At 42.3% G+C, this 18,529-nt stretch overlaps 1 protein-coding gene and 1 pseudogene across 13 annotated transcripts in view; one reads left to right on the plus strand and one right to left on the minus strand.

Annotated features, from left to right (window-relative positions):
• The window catches only part of LOC138808846 (large ribosomal subunit protein uL16-like), a 34,731-nt pseudogene extending 23,344 nt beyond the window's left edge, over nucleotides 1–11,387 (minus strand).
• Nucleotides 11,384–18,529, plus strand: part of Sltm (SAFB like transcription modulator) — a 44,254-nt gene continuing 37,108 nt past the window's right edge. For 6 of the 13 annotated variants that reach the window (XM_069995309.1, XM_069995306.1, XM_069995310.1 and 3 more), the window contains exons 1-2: nucleotides 11,431–11,715; nucleotides 13,015–13,102. In XM_069995309.1, coding sequence (XP_069851410.1) covers nucleotides 11,554–11,715; nucleotides 13,015–13,102 — 250 coding nt within the window. In that variant the 5' untranslated portion in view covers nucleotides 11,431–11,553. Of the gene's footprint in view, nucleotides 11,716–12,218; nucleotides 12,237–13,014; nucleotides 13,103–18,529 lie in introns of those variants that run through there. The other 7 variants (XM_069995314.1, XM_069995311.1, XM_069995312.1 and 4 more) reach the window with 4 other exon arrangements.

An 18,529-nucleotide genomic window follows, 5' to 3' on the forward strand; every position in this document is an offset into this window, starting at 1 on the left:
AAGAAGTAGGAGGGCTGGGAAGTTGGCTCAGTGGTAGAGTAGTTGCCTTGCATGCATGAAGCCCTGGGTTCGATTCCTCAGCACCACATAAGCAAAAAGAAAAAAGCCAGAAGTGGTGCTGTGACTCAAGTGGTAGAGCGCTAGCCTTGAGCTGAAGAGCTGAGGGACAGCGCCCAGGCCCAGAGTTCAGGCCCCACGACCGGACCCAAAAAAAGAAAGAAAGAAAGAAAGAAAAAAGTAGGAGGATGAAAGATGAAACTCTTTCCTCTGTCAGATCTTCCTCCTCCTCCTCTTCCTCCTTTTTCTTTGTGCCACTCCTGGGGCTTAAACTCAGTGCCTGAGTGCTGTCCTTGAGCCCATTTTGCTCAAGGCCAGTGTTCCACCATTTGAGTTATAGATCTATGTCTGGCTTTTTGTGGTTAATTTGATATAAAAGTTTTACAACTTCTCTTGCCTGGACTGGTTTTGAACTGAGATCTTCACATCTCAGCCTTCTGAGTAGCTAGGATTATAGGCATGAGTCAAAAGCACCCAACAGGTGTTTTATTTTATTATTATTATTTTTGTTGTTGTTAGGAATTGAGCTCAGGGTTATGCACCCTATCACAGGGCCCCATTTCTACAACCCATCACATCATGTAGTCTTTTTTAATGGGAAACACACACTTTCCTGAGATTTTTTTTTTTTTTTTGGTCTAGTCGTGGGCCTGAACTCTGGGCCTGGGCACTGTCCCTCAGCTCTTCAGCTCAAGGCTATTGCTCTACCACTTGAGCCACAGCGCCACTTCTGGCTTTTTTCTTTTTGCTTATGTGGTGCTGAGAAATCGAACCCAGGGCCTCAAGCATGCAAGGCAAGCGCTCTACCACTGAGCCACCTTCCCAGCCTGAGATTTTTTTTTTTTTTTGTCGGTTGTAGGGCCTGAATTCTGGGGCTGGACACTGTCCCTCAGCTCTTCAGCTCAAGGCTAGCACTCTACCACTTGAGTCACAATGCTACTTTTTTTTTCTGCTTATGTAGTGCTGAGGAATCGAACCAGGGCCTCACACATGCAAGGTGAGCACTCTACCACTGAGCTACCTTCCAAGCCCTTTCTGAGATCTTAATCCATAGCTTGTAGTCTTAAAAGTGTGCCACTCACCACCCCCAACTTCAGGAAAGATGATCCCAACCTGTAATAAACATGATATGACTCTGAGAACAGGAACATTTGGATGGATATAGAAATAAGATCTGTCTTAGAATTTACCCCCAAAAAATACTACCTTGAAAGTATTGGGAAGATATAAGTTTCTCAGAGATTGAAGGAAAGAAGTTTCAATAGGAAATGTCATCCATAGCAAATATTGACTGGGTGGTTACCAAGGACCTACAATATAAAACTTAAGAGTAAATATTATTTTGAGCAGTTATAGGCTACTTGATGAGCTTAGGAAGAGGAAGACCCACGTATTTGTAGGGACAGAAGACTCAAGAGGGTTATGTGGGACATAAAATGAGGAAGAAGAAATATCGAATCAGACACTGTGTGTGTGTGTGTGTGTGTGTGTGTGTGTGTGTGTGAGAGAGAGAGAGAGAGAGAGAGAGAGAGAGAGATTAGGGATTGAACTCAGGATCTCATGCTTGCTAGGCATTTGCTCTGCCACTTGAGCCATGTCTCTAGTCCTTTTGCTTTTAGTTTATTTATTTATTTATTTTGTCTTTCATGGGGCTTGAACTCTGGGCCTGGGCACTATCCCTCAGCTCTTAGCTCAAGGCTAGCACTCTACCACTTGAGCCACAGGACCACTTCCAGTTTTCTGGTGATTTATTAGAAATAAAGAGTCTCATAGATTTTCCTGCCCAGGCTGGCTTTGAACTGTGATCCTCAGATCTCAGCCTCCTGAGTAGCTAGGATTACAGGCGTGAGCTAACGATGCCCGGCAACTTTTAGTTTATTCTTCTTATAGGGTCTCACACTTTTTCCTTGGCTAGACATACCCCAATCCTCCTACCTCTGCCTCTTGAGTAGCTGCGATTACCAGTATGTAACCCATGCCCAGGCAAGATAGACGCTGCTCAAAAACAGAAACACCACCATCAAAACAAAACAAAAAAAACCCTTAGAATTTCCCTTTCTGCCAGGTTTTTCTCCTCAGCATGTTTTTTGTTGTTTTCCATTGCTGGGAATAGAGTGAAGGGCATCTAGTGTTCTCAGCAAGCACTCTACCACTGAGGTACACCACCAGGCTTCCTTTCACATATTCTGGATCCTTAAGGTTCCTAGCTTTAAACTCAGCTAGAATCCCTTTTTTTTTTTTCTTACTTTGAATCTGGTCCTCTATCATTCAGCGTCTCAGTGGATATCATGAACCCAATCTGATGACTAAGACCTATGGATTCTGCTTCTGTATTCATCCCTTCCCATTCCATCTCATTATTAACACACCAGCAACTCCCTAACTGGTCTCTCTGCCTCCGTCCTTACTACAGCATTCATGGGAATCTCTGAGATGCCTCTCCAGACTTATGTCTCACCACTCCTCCCCTTACACCATACTTTCATTTCTTGACTGCAATATACTCTATTGTTTCTCCTGTTGCCTTACATGCTGGGACTCATGCATATTAAGCATGTACACTACCATTGATCTGCTGCCCTATCACGACAATCATTTCTGCCTTTCTTTACAGATTTACAACAATAGCATATATCTCTAAACATTATAACTTAGATCACCTGGCTGTCAATCATATAAATAAAATGGTACAATATGCATTTTTCACATGTGATTTCTTCCAATATTATTGTTAAATTTGTTCACATTGTTGCATGAAACTTTAGTTGTTTCACATAAATGTAGAGAATTGCATTGTGTGCTCATAGCCCGACTTTTAATCCAGGCAACTGCTAATTGGCATGTGAGTGGCTAGTACAATTACTGCTAAGGATCTAGAAGGACATGACCAACAAACTGCTAGGACTGAGGATTTTTTTTCTGGCAGTCACAGGGGTTGAACTCATGGGCCTGGGTGCTGTCCCTGAGCTCTTTTGCTCAAGGCTAGCACTCTATCTCTTGGTGCCACAGCTCCACTTCTGGTTTTCTGATGTTTCATTGGCAGTAAGAGTCTCACAGACTTTCCTGCCCAGGCTGGCTTGGAACCCATTTCAGCCTCCTTAGTAGCTAGGATTGCAGGCATGAGCCACTGGTGCCTAGGTAGGATTTTTTTTTTCTGGTTGTGGGGCTTGAACTTTGGGCCTGGGCACTGTCCCTCAGCTCTTCAGCTCAAGACAAGCACTCTACCACTTGAGTCATAGTGTCACTTCTGGTTTTCTGGAGATTAAAGTCTCATGGACTTTCCTGCCTGGGCTGCCTTTGAACCATGATCCTCAGATCTCAGCCTCCTGAGTAGCTAAGATTATAGGTGTGAGCCACTGGCACCTGGCTCTGTTTTGTTTTGTTTTGCCAGTCATGGGGCCTGAACTCTGGGCCTGGGCACTGTCCCTCAGCTCTTTAGCTCAAGGCTAGCACTCTACCACTGGAGCCACAGTGCCACTCCCAGCCTTTTTTGCTTATGTGGTGCTGAGGAATCAAACCCAGGGCCTCATGCATGCAAGGCAAGCACTCTACCTCTGAGCCACCTTCCCAGCCTTTGTTTTTAAACTGGTTATTAGTTGGGCCCTGGTGGCTCAACACCTGTACTATTATCTATTCAGGAGGCTGAGATCTGAGGACTATAGTTTGAAGCCAGCCCAGGCAATAAAGTCTGTTTGACTCTTATCTCCAATAAACTACCTGAAAAAGCCAGAAGTGGAGCTACATGTGCTACAGTGACAGCCTTGAGCAAGAAGTTCAGAGATGGCACCTGGATCCTGAGTTCAAGTTCCAGGACCAGCACATAAAACAAAAACAAAGACAAAAACAGCTTCTTTAAAAAATACTGCTGCTGGGAGCCAGTGGCTCAGACCTGCAATCCTGGTTATTCAGGAGACTGAGATCTGAGGATCACAGGTCAAAGCCAGCCCAGGCAGGAAAATCTGTGAGAATCTTACCTCCAATTAACCACCAGAAATCTGGAAGTGGTGCTGTGGCTCAAAGTGATAGAGAACTAGCCTTGAGATGAATAGCTCAGGGACAGAGCCTAGGCCAAGTTCAAGTCCCATAACTGTCAAAAAAAAAATCCTGCTGTTGTGTGTATAGTCTTGTGTTGCTTACTGACAGGGATATGTCTGAGAACTTCACCGGTAGGCGATTTTGTTATAGTGTGAACATTCACACCAACTGCTTACATAAACTAAGATGCTTAGGTTATCACTACATTGTGATATTGTCTTAGGGTACCACCACCAAGATGTGGCCCATTCATGAGCAAAATGTTGTCATGTGGCATGTGACTATATTTGTTTTATTGCAGATTTATGCTTAGAAGTACATTTCTGGGTCAAAAACCATGTACTAATGGAACTTCCTTTGATTCTTCTAAACTGTTACGATTGTGTCTATATTTCTTTCACTTTTGTGTGTGTATGTGTATACATGCATATAGAAGTAGGAGACTCGATCTCAGTGCACCACTTTTTCCCTTAGATTTTTTGCTCCATTTCTTGCTTTCTGCAGATTAACTGGAATTAAGTCTCACAGACTTTTTCTTTCTTTTTTTGGGGGGGGAGGTCCAGTTGTGGGGCCTGAACTCTGGGCCTGGCCACTGTCCCTCAGCTCTTCAGCTCCAGGTTAGCACTCTACCACTTGAGCCACAGCACCACTTCAGGCTCTTTTCTTTTTGTTTATGTGGTGCTGAGGAATCGAACCCAGGGCCTCATGCATGCAAAGCAAACACTCTACCACTGAGCCACCTTCCCAGCTCCTCACAGAGCTTTTCTGCATGGGCTGGCTCTTAACCTCAATCCTCATATCTCAACCTCCCAAGTAGCTAGTATTACAGGCATGAGCCACTGGTATCTGGCTTTCTCCTGCTATTAGAGTTTCAATTACAATGATTTGTGTTTGAATTCTGGGCTTTGTGTTTGCTAGGAAGGCAATCTACTACTTAACATATGCCTCCAGCCCAAGAACTACTGAATTGTACTTGTCATTTATATAAATGTTTTCCTTTGCAGATGATTTTTTTTTTTTGTTTTTTTGTCTTTATTTTTCCCGATACAAAATCTGGACCATATTCCCCTCATATTTGCTTTTCCTTTCTTTTTTTATTTTCTTTTTGTCAGTTGTGGGGCTTGAACTCTGGGCCTGGGTATTGTCCCTCAGCTCTTCAGCTCAAGGCAAGCGCTCTACCACTTGAGCCACAGCACCACTTCTGGTTTTCTAGTGGTTTATTGGTGATAAGAATCTTATGCATGGGCTGGGAAGGTGGCTCAGTGGTAGAGCGCTTGCCTTGCATGCCTGAGGCCCTGGGTTCGATTCCTCAGCACCACATAAGCAAAAAGAAAAAAAGCCAGAAGTGGCGCTGTGGCTCAAGTGGTAGAGCGCTAGCCTTGAGCTGAAGAGCTGAGGGACAGCATCCAGGCCCAGAGTTCAGGCTCCACGACTGGATCCCCCCCTGCCCCCCCCAAAAGAGAATCTTATGGAGTGCTGGGAAGGTGGCTCAGTGGTAGAGTGCTTGCCTTGGGTGCATGAGGCCCTGGGTTCAATTCCTCAGCACAACATAAGCAAAAAGAAAAAAGCCGGAAGTGGTCTCACACCTATAATTCTATCTACTCAGGAAACTAAGATATAAGGATCAAGCCAGCTTGGACAGAAAATGTGAGAGACTCCATTTTCAATTAACTGGAAAACTTGTTAGATTGGAGTTGTGACTCAAGTGGTAAATCACCCGCTCTGAGCAAAATAGTCCTGAGTTCAAGCCCTGGTAACAGTGCCAAAAATACATAAATGGATTAATTAACTAATTAACTAATGGCTAAAGATCTTAATGTAAGACCTAAATCTTTTTTTTTTTTTTTGCAAATTCTTTATTGTGATTAAGTGATTACATAATTTCACAAATTTCACAGTATTGTGGATAGTAATGCTTAGTTAAAGTCACAAACACATTCTAACTTTCATGGGGCAAATTGTCTATCATGGTCTATAAAGTTAATGAGTCTATGAGCTTTGACAATACAGTTATTTCTTCCACATTGGGTGATATGTACATTTCTTTCCTTTTGCATAGTGTCAGCTGTTCCTTCTTTCCCACTCGTTCCCTCCCTCCCATCGCTGCCATTGAGTTGTTTAGTTTGTTTTGATCAATGTCCAGTGCTGCCGATGGGTCCCCGTTATATATTTTTCCCTGATTCCCTCTAGTTCTGTGTCCCCCTAGTTTCCCTCTGGTGTGCACATATATACCATATATGTGATCAGCAGCATGGGGTTTAGTGGTGATTCAACCAGATGAGTGGGGGTCCTTTGTTTCTCAGGTCTTGTTAACTGTAGTATCACCTTACATTTTGGATTTAACATTCACTTATCAGGGAGATAAAGTGCTGTTTGTCTCTTTGATCTTGGCTTACCTCACTCAACACGATTTCTTCTAGTTCCATTCATTTCCCTACAAATGCCATTATTTTGTCCTTTCTAATAGACCTAAATCTTTTAAAGTATCATAGGAAAATACTTGACTAGGCTGGGAATGTGGCTTAGTGGTAGATTGTTTGTCTAGCATGCATGAAGGCCTGGGTTCAATTCCTCAGTACCACATAAACAGAAAAGCTGGAAGTGGTCCTGTGGTTGTGGTAGAGCACTAGCCTTGAGCACAGAGAGGCTAAGGGACAGTGCCCAAGCCCTGAGTTCAAGCCCCATGACCAACAAAAAAACAAAAACAAAAGCAAAAACAATAACAACAAACCACTTAACTACATGATCCCAAGCAACATCTTCCTGACTAGAACTCAAACAGCTCAGGAAATAAGAGCAAGAATTTATAAATGGTATTACATCAAATTAAAAGGCACTGTATATCAAAGGAAACAACTACTATCATGAAAAGACAACCCATAGAATGGGAGAAAAAAAATGCCAGCTATTCATTGTAGAAAGGATTGACATACTGAACATATAAAGAACTCAAAGAAGTAAAATACAAAAGAGCAAATAAATGTAAGCAATAAATAGGCATACAAACTGAGCCAGCACTTCTTAAAAGTAGTAAAAATGGCCAATAAATGCATGAAGAAATATTCAGTAACCTTAGCCATCAGGAAATGCTATGCAAAACTGCATTTTGGTTCCATTTCATCCTTTTCAGAATGCCAATCATCTGGAAAACCCACACATACACACTGTTAGTGGAAATGCAAATTAGTGTAGCTACTATGAAAATCTGAATAGAGGTTTCTTAAAAAACTAAAAATAGAACTACCCCATAATACAGTTATAAATCTATGGCATAGACCTGAAGGAATGTAAAAAATAATACAATGAGATACTGTAACAGGTGCTTAAAAACTGCATTTGTTGAAATGTTCCTTACTTGGGCCTCTGAATTAATTAAAATCAGGAGAAAAACTTACTATCCCACCTCCGTTTTGCATAGGTGTTTTTTGCTTTGAGCCATCCCCTTCAGCAGTTGCCTTATAGCCCTTATGGAAGCCAGGAAAGCTTGGCCAAGAGACTAGACCACCTGATAGGCATCAATAACTCTTTTTTCTTCTTTCTTTCCTCCTTCCTTCCTTCCTTTTTTTTTTCTGCAAGTCCTGGGGCTTGAACTCAGGGCCTGGTCACTGTTTCTGAGCTTCTTTTTGCTCAAAGCTAGCACTCTACCACTTGAGCCACAGCACTACTACTGGCCTTTTCTGTGTATGTGGTACTGAGGAATGGAACCCAGGGCTTCATGCATGCTAGGCAAGCACTCTACCACTAAGCCACCTTCCTAGCCCAGCATCAATAATACTTATTTTTCCAAATCACCACCTAACCAATATAATCTCAAGATAATGGACTCTCAGACCACCTTTAATGCCACCTCTGACCACCAAAACATGCCTGTGACTTGGGGCTGCTCATGCACCCCTCTCACTTACTCCCTAGTCTCTAGGTTTCTGTCTACTTAAATCTTGTCTGTACTCTGAAAAGATGGGTTGAAGTGCTATCTTCTCATGGGTGCCATGTAAATCTTTTTCTGCTTTCACTATCCTCCCTGCCCTCTCGTCAGCAGTATTGTTTTTGAACTAAGCTGGTACTCTGCTACCTGGAGTCATGCATCCAGCTGGGCTCTCTTGCTGTTTTTTGTTGTTGTTGTTGTTGTTTGTTTGTTTAGGAACAACTTTAGACACTTTACCTAAATTTGTGAGTTAACATAGTATCTATTTGTCTCTTTTAGTATTTAACATTTTGTTACATTTACTTTGGAGATTGGTAACATGTTGTTACATTTATTGTCTCTGTTTCTTCCCTAATCAATTGCATGTAAATTATACACAGAATGATACTAAATCTCAGCATGGCTTGCTTAAACACAATGTCTCTAAGACCCTATCACATTCTTGACTTGTAATATTGGTGTAACGGCACAGTGTAATAGGTCAAATTTCCTAATTATGTCAGATTTTCCAATGGTCCTTTTAATGGGATGTTTGTTATTGTTGTTTTGTTTTTGGTTATTGTTCTTTGTTTCAGTACCCAAACAAGAATCTCACATGACATTGAACTATTATATCTCTCTCCCTGTTCATTTTTTTGTTGTTGTTGTTGGTCGTGGGGCTTGAACTCTGGGCCTGAGCACTGTCCCTCAGCTCTTCAGCTCAAGGCTGGCATTCTACTACTTGAGCTACAGCCCCACTTCTAGTTTTCTGGTGGTTTATGGGAGATAAGAGTTTCTGGGGCTGGGAAGGTGGCTCAGTGGTAGAGCGCTTGCCTTGCATGCCTGAAGCCCTGGGTTCAATTCCTCAGCACCACATAAGCAAAAAGAAAAAAGCCGGAAGTGGCGCTGTGGCTCAAATGGTAGGGCACTAGCCTTGAGCTGAAGAGCTGAGGGACAGTGCTCAGGCCCAGAGTTCAGGCTCTACAACTGGACCAAAAAAAAAAAAAAAAAAAAAAAAAAGAGTTTCTCAGAGTTTCCTGCCCGGGCTGGCTTTGAACCATGATCCTCAGATCTCAGCCTCCTGAGTAGCTAGGATTACAGGCATGAGATAATGGTGCCCGGCTCCCTGTTCATTTTTAACCTAGAACAACTATACCTTTTATTTTCAGGGTATTGTGTTTTTAAAGAGTACAGAGCAGTTATTTGTTTAGAATTGGAATTTTCTGATTAGTTCCCTTTTATCAGGTTCAGATTAAACATTCTTGGCAAAGCCTAGCATGGTAGTACATGCCTGTAATTCCAGCACTGGGGCAGCCTAAGCAGGAGGACCATAAATTCCAGGAAAGTATGGGCTACATAGAGAGATGTTTTCTTAAAGAACAAAACAACAAAAACATATTTAGCATTTTGACAAGTAATGCTACATCCTTAAAAGTTAAAACCTAGATACCTAGATTCCCCACTTTCAGATAACTCTGATGTTAGATTTTTTTTTTGTTTTCTCTTAAAATGAAAATACAGCCAATTAAAAAAGTTACCCCCTTTAGGTAAAATGTTAAATTTTGAGTTCATAGAAGCCCTCATAAAAAATGTCCAGAGAAGCACCAGGCACTGTCTATAATCTTTGTTACTTGGGAGGTAAAGATCAGGAGGATAGAAGTCCAGATTACCTCTAAGAATAAATAAATACCCTATTTGAAAAAAAATGACAAAAGCATAAATGGCTGGGAATGTCACTTGAGTGAGAGCACTTGACTGGCAAGGGCAAAGTACTGATTGCAAACTTCAGTAGTACAAAAAATAAAAGTGTTCACAGAAGATAAAAGTAGTGGGGAAAATATTGGAATGAAGTCTAAGGTTTAGTGCACATTTGGTCAACAGTTAGGTCCCCTCCCTCCTTTCCACAAATCTCTTAAAATTTTCATTTATTAAAAAAAAATAAAGAGGATTGGCTCAGAGGATTTCTAAAGAGCATTTGAATTCTAACAATCCATGTTGTGGTAGAAATAGAGCTGGATTTGGAATCAGGAGGCCAGGATTCGAGGGCACAGTTCTGACACATATCAGCTATATAAACTCAGACAAGTCATTTAATCTCTAAGCCTTAGAGAGATTTACTTCACAGAGTTGGGAAGGATTAAAGGGGGTATTGTTGTCAAAAATGCTTTATAAACTGTAAAGAACTACCAGAATGTCAGGTACTCTGTATGTATGTACATATGTGCAGATACTAGGGCTTAAAAATCAGGGCCTGTCCCTTAGCTTTTTCCACTCAAGGCTGGCACTCTACCACTTGAACCACATCCCCACTTCTTGCTCCCCAGCTCCCCTCCAGTTAAATGGAAGAGTTTCACGGACTTTCATGGCCAGGGTTGGCTTTGAACCATGATCCTCAGATCTCAACCTCCTGGGTTGCTAGGATGGAAGTTATACAACCAGGAAATGAGGGATGGGGGAGAGGGGGAACCCCAGGAAATGCCCAGTATGTATAGTTAATTGTGCGTTATACTCACTGTGCATTACAGAATTTACCGTTTTGCTTCCCTAAAATATGTATGCTTTGACTACCAATAGTACTGGCTAAAATGACGAACAGGTACTCACGAATGGAAGCTGATCCCTGCAGGTGGCCAGCGGATTCTGGAATCTCAAATCCTGGGGGGTGGGGTGGGGGAACCAAACAGTGGACTTGGCATTTTGCTTGTGGTTTCAGGTGCACGGGGTGGGGTGGGGGATGGGGGCAGAGTGAGGGGGACGGAGGATAGCAAACGGAGGCCAAACACAGAGAGGAAGTTTTCTGTTTCTCAGGCAAGCTAGAAGAAAGTGAGGTGGGTTAGAGACCCCCTGTAAAGGCGTGTCCCATTAGGCAAACCCTTTGCATTCATTGGACCGACAGCCCCCCCTCCCCTTCCGGCCTCTGCATCTTTTCTGGGACCTTTATGAATGGAATTCGGGGATCCACGTTCATTAGCGCACCCTGGTCCCCTTATTAATATTAATAATAATATTCAGCAAGACCGAGGAAGCATTTCCTTGGGAAAAGTCCCGCAAGCCCCCACCATTGGCGCCCAGCCACGGCGCGAACCGTCTGAATTGTCTTAGCACACACCGTCCCCCGCTCGGAAACTTCCAAGATGTTCGTTTTAAAACAGCGGTTCAACCTTGCCAGAACCCTCTCGGCCCGTACCGCTGAGGTGACCCGAGCGAATCGCCACTGACTGACTGACTGACTGACTGACTGACGGGGCCCGGAGCTCCCAGAAGCGCGCTACCCGGCTGCCAATGTCTCGCGCCAGTACGCATGCGTGCCTGTCATCCGGGTGCTGGCGGCGGCGGCAGCGACTGCAGGTTGCGCCGGGGTGACGGACAGGGGGCGGGGCCAGCGGCTCATTGTGCGCAGCGTTGCGCGGCGCCGCCGGCCGCCCGGGTCTAAGGGTGGAAGTTGGCGCTGCTGCTGCCGCCGCCGCCGCCGCCGCCGCCGCCGCTGCTGCTGGCGCTCCACCGCCGCCGCCCTGCAGCCCCAGCGGCTGGCCTCGGTAGCGCGCCGCTCTCCTAAGATGGCTGCCGCGAGCGGTGCCGTGGCAGCTTCGGCTGCCTCAGCGCAGGCGGAAGGGAAAAAGATCACCGATCTGCGCGTCATCGATCTGAGGTCCGAGTTGAAGCGACGGAACTTAGACTTCACCGGGGTGAAGACGGTGTTGGTCTCCCGACTCAAGCAGGTGAGAGGCCCGGTGAGGTCGGTGAAGGAAAGGGGGTGCCGGTGGCGCGGCGTGGCGGGGCCGGGGGGTGCGCTTAGGCCGCACTTCGGCGTTCTCCCCACCTTGGCGACCCCAGCCCCGGATCGCCCGCAGTTTTCGCCGGGACCCGCGGGAGGGAGGGGGGCGGTCAGCGCGGTCGTTCCCCCCCCCACTCCACCCCACCTCGCCCCCCTGGGTGGTGGCGGCCGCATGCGCGCGCGTGTGTGTGAGGGAAGATGGGGACCCCCCTCCTCCCCCCCCCCGCGGCGCCCGCGGCCCCCCCCACCCCCCGCACGCCGGGGCCCGGCCGGGCCTGTGACAGGGCCCCGCGAGCAACCCCGGGACCAGCCGCTGCCCCCTCCCCCCCTCCCGTCGCCTCACCTTCCCCTCCCCCACCCCGGGGCTGTGCGGGCTGAGGACCGGGCCGGGGCAGCGCGGCCTCCCCGGGGAAGAGGCGATCGAGGCGACCCCGAGTGTCGCCGGGTCCCCAACCTTGAGCCATGGTGAGCGCGTGCATCCCTCTCGGGCTCGGAGAGAATGGTTACTTTGGTGACTTGGGCGAAGTTACCGTTTAAATCGTGCTCAACCGTTTTCCTCCCCATCTTGTGGGTCGGGGGTGGTGGTGGTGGTGGTGGTGGTGGTGGTGATGGTGATGGTGGTGTGAAATTGATGAGTAGGATTTGATGGGTGGGTGAGAGGAAGGTTTTGTTTTTCCATTGGAATTTTTGGTTTTAGTTTTGTTTCTCCCCCCGCCCCCACCCCCTTTTTGCTTCAGCGTCAAGATCTTACTTTAAAAGATAACCTCTTCCCATATCCATCCATCCAGATAGATGAATGGATATGTATATATATTTTTCATCCTTGATGATCAGCTTACTTGGTTTATTTGAATGAGGCATTGGAATCATTTTAGGAGAGGAGCAGTTAGGTTTGCGTTTACAGAAACTAGGAAAACTCTTTATTTTTCCTTTTAGTGAGCTAGAAACTTAGCTGCCCTAGAACACATGTAGGTTTTTCTTGCCATATGAGATGCGATGTTTAATTATCCACTCCTTTACAATTTAAAGCCTCTGTGATTTTTGTTTTGTTTTGATACCCAGGGAAAGTTTCTTTCACCCTTTCCTGTAGGATTGCTCTTTTTTTTTTTTTAAGTCGGTTTATGAAATAACTGACCCTTCTAATGTCTTCAGGCTTAAAGTTTGCTAATTTTTTTTTCATTTCGTTTTTATAAAATAAGTTTAGATAGACTGTGTAGCATATTAACTTCTCTTTCTAATGTAGGCTATTGAAGAGGAAGGAGGCGATCCAGATAATATTGAATTAACTGTTTCAACTGATACTCCAAACAAGAAACCAACCAAAGGCAAAGGTTGTTATGAGTTATGAACATATTTTAAAATATATTTTGGTTATATAACTTGCCTCTGCTCTGTGCCACTTGCCCTGTTTATATAGTGCTACTCTGCTGTTTCCTCTGGCACTCTGCCTTGTTGGGTCAAGGAAGAAGGTACTGTTGCCAGGCTCTGGTAACTTGTAGCCCTTAAGATTCTACTGAAGCTAACCAGAAAGTGTTCTGGTTCTTTATTACTTCCGGAAAAAGTACAAAGTTGCATACACCACTCCTTACTCCTGTGAAAACATGAAGAATAAAGTAACAGCTTGATACATATCTACCTTGTCCCACAATTGGCAGAGTATTGATGAAATTCCTACCAAATTTTTCTCCTTTGCTTTTTGATGTTCTCCCTAGTAATCACCATTCTATAGCCTTTATGTTCAGTGTATTATTTGACTTGGTGAACTTCTTTTGCATTTATGCCATTACCCATTCTAATAATTTTCTGTTAAATTACTGTTGTTTTTTTTGTTGTTGTTGTTTAAATCTTGTGTTACTGGGGCTTGAACTCAGGGCCTTGTGCTTGTTAGGCAAGTCTTCTACTACTTGAGCCATAATCCTCCCTAGCATTCCCTTTTCAATGAAATTAAAAAATTCCAATCATACTAACAGGGTAAGGGGAAAAGTCTATGGTAATTATCCATAAAGAAAGCTTTAGTGTAAATCAAGGAATTATATTTTATATCTTTTAAATTAGACTGTATATATTTTCAGGACATAGTGATTTAGCCCAAAGTGGGTTAATATGTTAAGTTGGAATTAGATGTTTTTTCTTAAAAGTATCTGGTGAGATTTGTTTTGTCAAGGTGCTTGAACTCTGGGCCTTGGTGCTGTCCCTCAGGCTAGCCCTCTACTACTTGAGCCACAGTGCCACTTCTGGTTTTCTGAGTGGTTTATTGGAGATGAGATTTTCACAGGACTTTTCCTGCCTGGGTTGGCTTTAAACCCAGATTCTCAGATCTCAGCCTCCTGAGTAGCTAGGATTACAGGCGAGAGCCACTGGTGTCCTGAGGGAGTGAGATCTTTATTTGCATAACTATACATTTCTCCTTCCCATGAAGGATTTTGACAAATGAATCCTGGTTCCAGGTTGTAATTTCCAGGCACAGTATTTCAAAGGCATCTGTAGCATTTTATGGTTATAACATTACTTTCTTTATTGCTACAAGTGCTACTACAATAACAGGATTGAATGGGTTGATCTCGAAAAGAAGTGAATATTCAATTTTGACCTTCATTGCACCTAGGTATCAGGACAAGGCCAACTCACTGTTTTGAGTTCACATTGATATAAGAATCCCCTGTTGGTGCCAAAGGAAAATTTAAAGGGCAAAGAAGCATTTCTTGGGTGTTAAGGGAATGGCAGAGATGGAATGAAGTTTAGAAGAGTAACAAAGTTACCTTGAATACCTTGGTTCTCAAGGTAATTGTGTATCACTTTGAGAGAGAAATTTGTATCACCTTGAAAGGTACACAGCCCAGTATTTAGTCTGCAGGGAGATTGCTCTGCTAGAGGCTTTTTCAAAATGTGGAAGATTTGGAGATATGTAAAGAATTAAGATTGTGTTGGGTGAGGCTTTTAATTCCTGTTTTTATTTGACTTGTCAGTTTTACTCTAATACTTGAGTATCACAGTTGACAATTAATGATCTTAGCATTTGAAGTAAACCTCCTTGGGTTTATTCAGGTCTTGGCTTTCAAATGAATTGTTTGTTTTTTGGTGCTGGGGACCAAGCCCTGGGTCTGGCCTTACTGGCCTTGCCCTCAACCACTGATTCATACCCCAGACTCTTCACTTAAATTTAATTTCTTTTTTAATCCTATTTGGTTTTGATTGGAAACTTTATCCTATCCTTAGCAATAATCTCAGTAATAAAAATTTAGGAAATTTTCAATTATCAGTCTGTTATCATTTCTGTCATATAATTTATAAGAAACTTTATTTCAGAACTGATGTTTGAGTGTCTTAAAATTCTACTAGAGTTGGAAGTTGTAGTGGTTATTCTTTCATCTGCAGTAGTAGCTAGTCTGTATTTGAACCTTACTGTAGGGCAAACCTTATAATAGCTATGGACTCCTTGAATTTCACTTACTGTTCTAAAAATCACATGTATTACAAGGAATATAATACATATGCACAACTTAAAATTAGCGTGAATTAGTGTATAATTACAATGCCTATTTGTTTCTTGGTGCTGAAGATGGAACTCAGTTTGGTTCATGCTAGACAGCCTCTACCACTGAGCTATTTCCTCAACCTCCTAAGATTATTTTAGTTTTTATTAAAACTTTTTTTCTTTAAAATAGGTTCTCTGTGTTGCCACGCCTGGTCTCAAACTCATGAGTAGCTGGGTCTACAGTGTGTGCCACCATACCTAGCCCTATGTTTGCTTTAAATTAAGAGGGTTAAAAGATTTTTAAACCAAGAATGTGAAACCTAAGTACTGTCTTTGTTCCATGAAGTTCTTGCCAAATTTTATTTTACTTAGTGATACCTACTTTGAACATAATCTCATTTGAGTTACGCCTTTTTAAATTTTTTTTCCTGTAGTGAGTCTGTTTTTCTTTTGTAACACTGGAAATTTTCCTAATTTATTTCTAAGGTCCTTTTGGTTCTAAAATTTATAATTGTAGCCAAGCTTGGGAAGAAAACTGCCTCTGCTCAACTAAAATAGATATGTTAGGAAGGAATGGGAGAAGCCTATAGGCCTTCAGTGAATGTCCATACAATTTATTAGAAAAGGAAAATAGCAAGAAAGGGGACTACTATCAAAGGCAGTTCTGTACATCTCAAAAAAAGAATGACACATAATAGCTTATCAGGAATGGTAAGCATTCTTAGGGTGTTCTTAAGGCAGCAAACAAAATTTAAATGATAAAATAAGAGAGCAGTTTCATGGGTCTGGAAAAGTAACACAGATGAAACATGGAGTTTGTGCTATTAGAAGATAAATAGAAGGCAATGATTTTCTTCTTAAAAATTATATATTATGGCTGGTAGTATAGTAGTGGGTGAAGCCCTGGATTCAATCATCACCACATCCTCAAATACATATGTAAATATAAATAAATAAATAAATAAATAAATAAATATATATATGATTGTATTTAGACAAATCAGAGGGAAAGCTATATTCTTTTAAGTATATTATGGAATGTTTTTAGAATGTAATATCAAGAAAGTTATGTTCTGGTGTTATAATAACATAAAGCTAACTTATCATTAATGTAGTCAGGTTTTTTTTTTAAATCTTGAATTGGTTCTTACCATTTTACTATCTTTTTTAAAGATTTTTTAAAATAAGTTACCTAGATGAAACAGATGAAATTGTCATATGATTTGGGTGTGTAAAGAAAGCAGTTAAACAGGTAGAGCTCACTCCTCATTAGCTTCTTTTACAGATTATACATGTAAAGTGCTTTGATTTATCAAATAATAGAATATTATTTTCTTTTAGGATTTCAGTTGCTTTTAAACTTAAGCCAGTTTTGTGGTTAATCAGGATATCGTTGATTATATGTAATGCAGTCACTGAGGTTGAAACTAATTTTCAGTATGTGCAGGCTTTAAAAAGATTTAACATGCTATGTAAAATCTGATTTCTTTTTGTGAGAGCATGTATGATTTGGGGTTATAGGTCTCATGAAACATCAAAAAATTTTTGAAAAAGAACCATCATTAATAGTTTATTATATGTTTACCCTGTAAACCTTGCCAAAATTGTCCCTCCAAAAAGTATATTTTATGTAATGTAGTCTCTGTACAATTCTTGTTCTTCCCTTTAAAAAATCTGTGTCATGTTCAGATATTAAAAAAAAAAAAAAGTAGAGGTGTGGCTCAAATGGTAGCTAGCCATCCTTGTTGAGTGGAAAAAGCTAAAGCAAGAGCTCACAGCTCTGAGTTCAAGCCTCAGTACTGGGAAAGAAAAAGAAACTAATGAGAGCTATGGCATTGAGGAAGATTTTGAGTACAGGTATTTGCCAGGTATTTCTTGGGTACCTGTTAGTCTGAAAGCTTTGTGATAGCCAGGACAACCTTGTTTGACACCCCTTTCTCTGTCATGGCAGACAAAATAGGTGCTCAGAAAACATTTGTTGACTGAATACTGAAGACCATGTGTTGTCTTTCTAGACTACTTTTTGATATTTCATCTCGGTGCCTATTTTAATTGCACTTTTGTAGGAAGCACATACATAGATCTAATTGTCTCTACTGTCTTCTAAAGGGGTTCATTTCTTCTCTTTATGTGCTGGTGGGTAAAGTTTATCTACTTTTAGAACCTGTCTCATGGCATTTGGTCTTTTTTATTATTTCCTTTACCAAGTTTTCACTGTCCTGGAAAGCTTTGCCACCTCATCTTTGCTGGAATCTCATCCAGACTCAGAGGTGGTTATATCAAGTGCACTCACCCATTACCTCAGCCTGTAAAACCTTCATTGTTCCAGGGTACTTCCGTATGGTAGTTATCCTGGAGGAGAGACAGTTAAAATGTACTGTACTAATCCCTAAAGACAGTGGGCTTCCTGAAGTATGGAGAGTGGACTTTAAATCCTCCTTTCCTTTTCCCCAGACTCAAAAACATCGATTGGGCAGGAATTGCTGAAAAGTGTTTTATATACTTATGAAAACTGAAAATCTCTTGAAGTTTCTTGTCATGAGGCTATAGTAGAGTTGTGACTCACCCCATTTGATGTGATTATGTATATATCTCATTGGCACATTCATATTATTATGAGATACTGTTCCAGAAGCCACTGTGTGTGTGTGGGGGGGATTAACTTAATAAAAAGGAAATATTTTCTTACCTTTCTAAAATTTGAAAATTATGAAGCTTATTTGGCTCCACAGGTTTCATTAAGAATTTGTGGGGGGCTGGGAATGTGGTTTAGTGGTAGACTGCTTGTCCAGCATGCATGAAGCCCTGGGTTCGATTCCTCAGTACCACATAAATAGAAAAGACCAGGGGCTAGGAAGGTGGCTCTGTGGTAGAGTGCTTGCCTTGCATGCATGAGGCCCTGGGTTCGATTCCTCAGCACCACATAAGCAAAAAGAAAAAAGCCGGAGGTGGTGCTGTGGCTCAAGTGGTACAGTGCTAGCCTTGAGCTGAAGAGCTGAGGGACAGTGCCCAGGCCCAGAGTTCAGGCCCCACAACTGGACCCCCCCAAAAAACCCAAACAACAAAAACAAACAAAAAAACCAGAAAAGACCAGAAGTGACACTGTGGCTCAAATGGCTTCATGCATGCAAAGTTTAGGATGAGATGGGTTAATTCCACTTTCATTTTCTATTTTGATTTATCAGACTATGATTATTGTACAGTTTATTTTCTTTGTTTCCTCAAAGATTTGATTCTACATTAAACTTTCAATTTAGCCCCTTTGTCAAGTTCAAGATCCTTT

Source organism: Dipodomys merriami, unplaced genomic scaffold (assembly GCF_024711535.1).
Source record: "Dipodomys merriami isolate MVZ:Mamm:240054 unplaced genomic scaffold, mDipMer1.0.p SCAF_48, whole genome shotgun sequence".
Taxonomy (NCBI): Eukaryota; Metazoa; Chordata; class Mammalia; order Rodentia; family Heteromyidae; genus Dipodomys; species Dipodomys merriami.